The 9,067-nt window shown below is 49.6% G+C and overlaps 2 protein-coding genes across 2 annotated transcripts; one reads left to right on the top strand and one right to left on the bottom strand.

The window, feature by feature from the left end:
• Window positions 1-3,689: 3,689 nt before the first annotated feature.
• On the top strand, window positions 3,690-5,634 carry LOC128726274 (synaptic vesicle 2-related protein). Its single transcript, XM_053820071.1, has 6 exons — window positions 3,690-4,181; window positions 4,247-4,371; window positions 4,442-4,505; window positions 4,568-4,693; window positions 4,773-5,272; window positions 5,340-5,634. Exons 1-6 carry the CDS (start codon window positions 3,690-3,692, stop codon window positions 5,632-5,634), a joined length of 1,602 nt encoding a protein of 533 aa, XP_053676046.1.
• A 319-nt stretch (window positions 5,635-5,953) lies between these two features.
• LOC128724497 (protein MTO1 homolog, mitochondrial) lies at window positions 5,954-8,041 on the bottom strand. The gene is made up of 3 exons (XM_053818222.1): window positions 6,294-8,041; window positions 6,155-6,215; window positions 5,954-6,090 (listed from the first exon to the last, which is right to left on the bottom strand). The coding sequence occupies exons 1-3, from the start codon at window positions 8,039-8,041 to the stop codon at window positions 5,995-5,997; spliced, it is 1,905 nt and encodes a 634-aa protein (XP_053674197.1). The 3' UTR covers window positions 5,954-5,994.
• Between the last annotated feature and the right edge of the window lie 1,026 nt (window positions 8,042-9,067).

The raw sequence follows: 9,067 nt of genomic DNA, 5'->3' as shown, positions 1-9,067 counted from the left end.
TTGACCGGTAAGATTCGACACTCGAAAAGATCCTACAGTGTGCGTAGAATAATCCGATCGATAGCAAACGAGAGCAAACGAGATGGGATGCTGATTATCGTGCGCCAGAAAGATCGACGATATGTACTGATAACATTTGGAGGGGAAATCCATTAAATGTAGTGCGATATTTCCAGCTGGTACATGCAACCTCCTCGACGCATGATCTCTCGTTACTAGCGAATTGAAATTTGTCGATTTTGGCGTTCAAAATCCGACGCCGAAATCCTCCCGATGAGCAGCGGGCGTTCAAATCGTTCCGATATTGGTGGCTAATCGAATTAATTTTTGTGATATCGACGTGCGCGAAAACCACGCGCAACGACGCCACATTTGGCTCTGCTGATAAAAAGCATGTGCCATGGGCTTAAAGATTACTATTTCGGATAACAAGAGCAACACGTGAGCGCAACAAGGACGAGCTACTATATTTTGTACCAGGCGCGCGTAGGAGGTGGTCTTGCTTGCACTATGGAGTGAGGCGTGTTGACTGGACACTGTGTTTGATAATCCCGCTAGTTTCATATAGTTTTGTGATAAAAAGATGTTCAATGATATGGGGAGCGATGGTTTAAATAACAGTAATTTATCACACACCGATTGCTGTTATGTTTTGTATCATAAAAGGATTTAATATATGCAGCCACCCAATTTATTATTACCGGCAAAATACTGCGACCGAATTTTGACCGGTAAGATACGACACTCAAAAATATCCTACGGTGTGCGTAGAATAATCCGATCGATAGCAAACGAGAGCAAAGGAGATGGGATGCTGATTATCGTGCGCCAGAAAGATCGACGATATGTACTGATAACATTTGGAGGGGAAATCCAATAAATCTAGTGCGATAATCCAGATGCGAGATGGGATGCTGATTATCATGCGCCAGAAAGATCGACGATATGTTCCGATAACATTTGGAGGGGAAATCCAATAAATCTAGTGCGATATTCCAGCTGGTACATGTATCCTCTTCGACGCATGATCTCTCGTTACTAGCGAATTGAAATTTGGCGATTTTGGCGTTCAAAATCCGTCGCTGAAATTCTCTCGATTAACGAGCGGGGTGCGTCGCGTGGTATTTTCATACGAATACCGGTGGCTCATTGCAAAATTTTTACATGATCTGCGTGCTAATTCATGAGTTTTAGGAAAGGATTTTACCAGTACCAAGTAGTAACATCGATTATTTAGCTGAAAGGATCGAATTTCCCGGCATTGAGAATGCAGATCTTTTGGCTAAAAGGATGCAGGTCGTTTTTAGCAGTCCAATCCTACCCCACGAATATTTGCGGGTTCAGAGGGATATCTGCATGGGATACAGACGACTTAGGCAGGTACTTTTACTCAATTCTTCCTAAATTTTCCACCAGACCTTAGTTCTACGGCCTCAATGTGGATCGCGCCTTCAGCTTTATTGGGCGCAATTGAGGCTAATCCAAGACTAAAGAAGATCCCTATTCGTGAGCTTTTGAAGAGCAATTCATCGGTTTGCATCTGACTCCCTTTCTCCCTATGTCCTAAATACCTTCAAATTTTCCAATCCAGGACAGGGGGCCGAAAAAATCAAACTGTCTGAACAACAAGGCCAGCAATTCGAAAGCGTCCTCTGAAGGAGAGAGGAATAGCATAGGTCCAGCAGAATTGCATAGATAAACTAACCTTGCCCGCCCGGGAAAAAGTGCATTCCATACGGTTGATGGGAGGATATGCCCACCAGCCATGGAATATGGAAAATTGGAGTTTTGGAATTCGAAAATTCGGAATTGTTAACTGTGGAATGAATTTTTTATTATATACTGTATTTTATATTATGAATAACGCAGTTTAACGATCAGGCCGTCACTATAATAAAAAAAATGTAAGAAAATTATTCCAAACTGATAATGTATCGTTTTCAATAATACCAATTTGTACGTTCCATTTAAATTTTCCAGTAAATAATGGCGCTAGACTTTTATCCCGGTATTTGTATGGAAGTGCCCACTGTGCATAGGCGGTTTGATCGATCGACAAAAGCAACAGAAAAAAACCCCTCTCGCCCTCGCATCGTGGGTGGGCTCTGAATCGCGTGGAAGATCACAAACCACCCGGGGGTCACCATGTGTGACACGATGGGTTTTTGTAATTATTTTTTTCTTCGCTGACATGATCACCGATCGATTGCGCGGTCGAGCTAAAGGGTTGCCCTTTCCTGCAAATGCAAACCCCCCATGCAGGAACGAATTACGCGCGCGCCTGCAAAATTCAAACTAAGCAAAAAGCTTTTCGAACAACACAAAATCCGTCTGAGTCACCCTGTGTCGCGCGAGAGAGCGAGCGGCCGATCGATTCTCACTTCTCATAGACGATCGTCTATCGTGCGCTTTCTACCGCTGCTCGTGCTCACATTGCGCCATAGTGTGCGTGTTGAGGTGCGCCAGAGCCACTAACTGTACAGCACCAGAAGACGGTGCAGCGCATTGCTCTGTCCGTCTATTGTGTACGATCGCCGAATATCACCCCGTGTGAACAGGGGGAGAACAACGAACTGTCTGCCTGTGTCCTGTTGGCTTTGGTGTGTTTTCAGCCGCGCGCTTGTGTGCGCACCCCCAGGATGGTGCTGCGTGTGTCACAGTGTGCGCGTGCCAGTGGTTCGTAGGAATGTGAATTGTCACCAAAGAGCTAATTTGCCGCACCACCGTGCAGAGCTTTAAGTGATCGTTTTTGCGATCATTGTGCACTTTAGCAGTCTAGCCAGCCCGTCTTGCCCGTCATCGTGCGTGTGGGTCAGTGTGCGTGATCGCGTTCCATTCCATGGTTCCGGGTGATCGTACGCGAGGCAAGCAAGCCCATCTTCAGCAAGTCGACGACCCAGTTCGCGGTACCGTCGATCGCAGCTGATCGGAGATTTTCGGGTTGTCAAGAGTGGCAGAGAGACCTAAAGAGACAACTACAACAGCCGGGATTTCGCAACCCATTACCCTGGCCAATGTGTACGTGTCCAGCTTGACGGCCGTGATCGAGCGCTTCATACAAAACGAATCGGTAAGTAGTGTCATAGTGATGAATGCCCCCAATATTTGCGATTGAATCTCCCGTTCATCGCGATGATGATCACCAGCAGATCGATCATCGATGCACCGTCTTCGTCATCGTCATCGTCGTTCGATTGTTGCAAGATTGTGAAAACGGTTGTTCATCGCCCCCTCCCGCGCTCGTAGACGATTGTTTTCCGCGTGTGATTATGCGGGCTCGCACTTGTGTGAGTGGTTGTGTTTTCTGTTCCAGCTCCACCGTGTATCGAAGCCGCAAGTCGCGCGAGCAACAACACACAAACCCCCTGATTTCCATGGGAGCGCGTTGGGTTTGGCGAGAAAGAAGACAAACCAAGTGCCAGCGAGAAAGTGCACTTTGGTTTGCATTCGACGGTGCGATCGATTTCCTAACGCACAATCACGCGGATGCAACAGACGCGGAGAAGAACAGCAACGAGTGATCAAGTGACGAACCCTCCTTCCGAATGGTGTCGTAGTTGTTTGTTTCACAATTCACACACAGACGACGCCGATGATGATGATTTCGCTAACCGCTTATGATCTTTTTCACCGTAGATCCAGGCCGGACACAATTCAGCAAAGAAAATCGACAAACCGAGGGTGCTAAAATGAAACCGAGACGTGTCGGAATGGCACGGGGTTACGAGGAAATGGACGGTGCAAATGTCCCACGACCACCCGGGAACACGCCAGCTGGTGGTTCCGGTTCCGGGCCAGGAGATAGCACCATGCCAGGGAGTCCAACATCAACAGGTCCAACGGATACGATGGCTAGCGGCGGAACGATGTTGGCCGGAGTGGCACCGGAATTTGAGCTCGCTTCCGTGAGCGTCGTGCCGGATGATACGTACACCGTAACGCAGGCCGTAAATGCGCTCGGATTCGGTTGGTTTCAGGTGAAACTGTCCCTGTGCGTTGGGCTCTGTTGGATGGCCGATTCGATGGAGATGACCATCCTGAGTGTGCTCGGACCGGCGTTACACTGTGACTGGGGGATTTCGCGATATCAGCAAGCGCTCGTGACTACTGTCGTTTTTCTTGGCATGATGTTGAGCTCCACGTTTTGGGGACATCTGAGCGATCGGTACGGGCGTAAACCGGTGAGTCGTAATCGAGAGCGATCGTGGTGGAAGGATGTACTGATCGATTCGAACGTTTCTTCCAGGCATTAACACTGTGCGGTGTGCTGCTGTTCCTGTACGGATTGCTGAGTTCCGTTGCACCGAGTTTTGGCTGGTTGCTGTTGCTGCGTGGTCTCGTTGGATTCGCGATCGGATGCGTGCCACAATCGTGAGTAAATCGACTCGATCGGTCGTCTCAAATTAGCGAGAATCAGCTAACTTACTGGCTCTATTTTTAGGGTGACACTTTACGCCGAATTTCTGCCCACGAAGCAGCGTGCCAAATGCGTCGTGCTGTTGGATGTAAGCCTTACGATCGGTTCCTCGCAAAAGCTCATCTAAACATCATTGCTCTCCTTTTCCAGTGTTTCTGGGCATTAGGCGCGTGCTTCGAAGTGGCACTTGCCCTCGCCGTAACACCCACACTCGGCTGGCGATGGTTGCTGGGTCTTTCCGCTGCACCGCTGTTCATTTTCGCCATCATCACTCCTGTAAGTAAATCCGCCGTAAGGAGGTGAATGCAAATTATACGATCTAACGTTTGCGCCTTTACCTTGCCCGTTCCTCTAGTGGCTTCCGGAATCCGCTCGCTACCACGTCACCAGCGGCCAAAGCGACAAAGCCCTCAACACACTCGAACAGATCGCGAAGGACAACCGCCGACCGATGCTGTTGGGCCGGCTCGTTGTCGAAGGACCCAGTGGTTCACGCGGTAGCCTAAAAGCGCTGCTTGGCAGCTCGCTACGACGCACGACACTGCTGCTGTGGTTCATCTGGATGTCGTGCGCTTTTTGCTACTACGGGCTCGTCCTGATGTCGACCGAGCTGTTTGGGGGCAAGAACAAAACCATCATCGATGGTGCGATGAACCCGGAAGATGCTCACGGGACGATCGATTGTCAACCGTTGGCCACGACCGATTACATGGACTTGTTGTGGACGACGTTGGCTGAGTTTCCGGGCATTTTCGCGACGATCTACGTGATCGAGAAGTTTGGGAGGAAGAAAACGATGGCGTTGCAATTCCTTTTCTACGCCGGGTGTGTCCTTATGATCACTGTCACTGAGGTGTAAGTATCGATGGCTTTGCAGGTAGTATGTCACAGGGATCTAATCGATCGATTGGTTTTTTTTCAGGCGCGTTTTCCTCACCATCATTTTGTTTATGGCGCGCGGAGTCATCGCCGGATTGTTCCAGGCGGCGTACGTTTACACGCCGGAAGTTTACCCGACCGCACTGCGATCTGTGGGAGTCGGTGGTTGTTCAGCCCTGGCTAGGCTTGGTGCAATGGCCACACCGTACATTGCACAGGTGCTGTTCCAGTCGTCGATCTGGAGTGCCGTCAGTGTTTACGGCATATTCGCAGCCAGTGCTAGTGTCGCGTGTATGTTGCTGCCCTACGAAACGCGAGGGGCAGATCTAGCTCATTGATCAGACCAAACTGATCAGCACACACACACACACACAGACATCCGAGGGCCTGCATTATACTCCCGTCTTCAACGCCGCTCGTACTCATCAACAACCGATATACCTCTCAGTAAGCATGGAATACGGGTTTTCCATGGTTTTTCGTTATCTATATTGATGTGTAGATCTTTTTTTTTTGTTTTGTTCGTTCGTGTGCTAGTGTTTAGTGTTTTGTCGTATGATGTATATAACGTCCATTGTGTAGTCTCGTCCCGTAACGTACCGATTATTTATATATCTCTATTTATTTACCAGCAGATTATAACAAGCTATATTATAACAAAACTTTGAGACCTTGTCTGTTTGGAAGGATGCGACTCGTTAACACGCGCTTGACAGCTCCTGCTGCTTCACGTACTTCACCAACCGTACGATCGAGGACGGTGTGATGCCCTGGATACGACTAGCGGCCGCAATCTGGAGGAAAAGGAACGAAAAGTCATTAGAACGCGGGTCACGGTACCGTTAGGGCACTTCTTACAGTTTGTGGTTGTATTTTGACCAGCTTTTCTTGCTCTTCGAAGGATAGATTAAGCGATTTGCTGAAAGGAAAGAACATGATACGATAGGAGGTGTTAGGAGCTTAGGGCGCATAGCCGTTAGCAGCACACGATCCTTACGATAGGTAATCGATGGCGTCCGGAATGCGCAGGCTTTCGTTTCGCTGCACTTCCGCAACCTCACGAGATTGATCCTCGATCGAAAGGCTGTACAGCGCTTCGATCTTCAACCTCTGACACAACTCAGGATCATCCCGGATCCACCCGAGAAACTCCGGTTCGACGGCACAAACCCGCTCGGTCGTGATGTCATCGTTCGAGATGGCCAACGTTTCGAAAGCGCTCTTGTACACGCTCGCTTTAGCCGCCGGAAGCTGTAACGCGGCTCGCCACTGGTTGCTGCCTTTTTTAACATCCCGCAGCGCTTCCACAGCACGCTGCAATCGGTCCCGCAAGGACACTACCCGTTGGTAGCGCTCCTCAGACACCAGTCCCACGGCGTGCCCTTTTTCGGTGAGCCGCAGATCGGCATTATCCGGCCGCAAGCTCAACCGAAACTCGGCCCGAGCCGTAAACATCCGGTACGGTTCGTTCGTCCCGAGTGTGGTCAGATCATCCACCAGCACACCCAGATAGGCCTCGGTTCGGCTCACGAGTAACGGAGGACGTGCGAGCGCCTTGGCCGCAGCATTTGCACCCGCCAGCACACCCTGGGCTGCGGCCTCTTCGTAACCCGTTGTACCGTTGATTTGCCCGGCCAGGAAAAGCCCACGGACACGTTTAGTTTCGAGCGTTGGAAACAGCTCACGTGGGTCAACGAAATCATACTCCACGCCATATCCTGGCCGGACAACTTCCGCTTGTTCGAGTCCTTTTAGACAGCGCACCAGCTCGATCTGTTCATCGGCGGGCAGTGTACAGGAAAGTCCGTTCGGGTAGATTAGCTCGCTCTCGAAACCTTCCGGTTCGAGCCAGATTTGGTGCTGTTTGTGCCCGAATCGTAGCACTTTCGATTCGATCGAAGGACAATACCGTGGTCCGGTTAGTTCCTCGGTTACGTGCCGGTTTTGGTGCAGATTGCGCCGCACGATGTCATTCACGTGGGGTGTTGTGTGTGTGAGAAAGCAGTCCAGCTGCTGATCGGCTTCCAACCACACGCGTTCGTTTAGGAAAGAAAATGGAACCGGTGGATCATCACCCGGATGGCGTGTTAGTTCGTCGAAACGAATCGAATCCCGGTGAATGCGTGGTGGTGTGCCCGTCTTTAACCGACCCAACCGGAAGCCCAGCTCTTCGATGCTTTTCGCCAACCCTACGGCCGGTTCATCGCCGATCCTTCCAGCGGGACGTTTTTCCAGTCCGATGTTGATTTGACCGCGTAGGAACGTACCCGTCGTGATGACGACGCTTGCAGTCGAAATCGTGCGACCATCGGACAATCGGATAGCGGCCAATTCACGGGAGTCTTCCCGCAACACGATATCCTCAACCGACGCTTCGACGATTGTTAGGTTAGGTGTGTCGCCAAGCGTTTGCTGTACTTCGCGTTTGTACAACTGCCGATCGATTTGTGCCCTCGGACCCCACACAGCAGGACCTTTGCGACGATTTAACACCTTGTACTGGATGCCACTCCGATCGCAACATCTCGCACAAACACCGTCCAGTGCGTCCACCTCACGGATCAGGTGACCCTTGCCGATGCCTCCGAACGACGGGTTGCAGGACATCTCACCGATGGTGGAGTGTTTGTGTGTTACGAGCAGGGTTCGAGCGCCCATACGAGCTGCCGCACTGCAAGCTTCCGTTCCGGCGTGACCTCCACCGACGACGATGACGTCGAAGGAATTTCCGGTGGCCGATGACATCCGGCGCATGTGAGGTTTGCTGGAATGGAAACGAATTCTGGCTGTGAGATGAGGAGTTCCAGAAGAGCGAGCTTTTTCTACCTGCGTGGGATGTTGGCGGCCAACCGGCGACAAACACGGTACGGGCGTAACATCTTTAAACTTCTGAAGTAAGACACTGCACGACGGTTAGTAGTAATAAAACGCCAACATGGCCTCTTGCGGAGGTTCTATTTCAATTTGTAACCCTATGTACCGTACGGATTGTGTAAATTGTGAACGGATTGTGCAAAATTCGTCCCCTCGAATTCGACAACAAACGACGTAACATTGCCACAACGGGATTGCGAGAGCAGGCGGAGCGTTTTGTGTGTGTTTCCGTCTCTTTTTGACTGAACAAACTGGCTGTCAGAGGTATAAGGCGCGTTTAAACGTTAAATTGCGACTCAGCGAACGAAACTACAGCCCACCGAAGGCTCAATGAACTGTTTCCGGCAACAATGGCAAGCAACGAGGCAAGGAAATGTAAAACGGATGTATAGAAGTTAGCGAAATTAATTGCAATTGAATTTATATGCTGTGCGTTTCATCTTTTATCACTTTAAGAAACGTTTTGAACTCGAAATCGAACAGTTTAATATGTAAAACACATTTAAAATTGAATAAAACCGATCATATAATGCAAACGAACATTTTGAGCGAATTTTTGTTTTATTTAACACATTCGAAACAATTTTCTAGGTCAGGGAACGAAACGAAAGAAAAAAACTAGTTCACTAATCGAAAAAACCAACTCCTCATGCGCTCCTGTTACTTGGTGGCAAAATTTTGGCCCGTTTTGGGTCGATTTTTCGGCGACCAAAAATCCAAAAATCCGACTCTTCGATCGCATGCGCTCCTGTTACTTGGTGCCAAAATTTTGGCTCGTTTCGGGTCGATTTTTCGGCGACCAAAAATCCAAAAATCCGACTCTTCGATCGCATGCGCTCCTGTTACTTGGTGGCAAAATTTTGGCCCGTTTTGGGTCGATTTTTCGGCGACCAAAAA

Source organism: Anopheles nili, chromosome 3 (genome assembly GCF_943737925.1).
Source record: "Anopheles nili chromosome 3, idAnoNiliSN_F5_01, whole genome shotgun sequence".
NCBI classification, from domain to species: domain Eukaryota; kingdom Metazoa; phylum Arthropoda; class Insecta; order Diptera; family Culicidae; genus Anopheles; species Anopheles nili.
The sequence above is the reverse complement of the archived record's forward strand: the minus strand, read 5'-3'. Positions and strand labels throughout refer to the sequence as shown.

Excerpts from the sequence above, each read along its gene's own strand:
- LOC128724497 (XM_053818222.1), bottom strand. The coding sequence starts at position 8,041 with ATGTCATCGGCCACCGGAAATTCCTTCGACGTCATCGTCGTCGGTGGA. Across the intron at positions 6,216-6,293 it reads GACGCCATCGATTACCTATC|CAAATCGCTTAATCTATCCT; the intron begins GTAAGGATCGTG and ends CTTTCCTTTCAG. Across the intron at positions 6,091-6,154 it reads TCAAAATACAACCACAAACT|ATTGCGGCCGCTAGTCGTAT; the intron begins GTAAGAAGTGCC and ends CTTTTCCTCCAG.
- LOC128726274 (XM_053820071.1), top strand. The coding sequence starts at position 3,690 with ATGAAACCGAGACGTGTCGGAATGGCACGGGGTTACGAGGAAATGGAC. Across the intron at positions 4,372-4,441 it reads ATCGGATGCGTGCCACAATC|GGTGACACTTTACGCCGAAT; the intron begins GTGAGTAAATCG and ends CTCTATTTTTAG. Across the intron at positions 4,506-4,567 it reads AATGCGTCGTGCTGTTGGAT|TGTTTCTGGGCATTAGGCGC; the intron begins GTAAGCCTTACG and ends CTCCTTTTCCAG.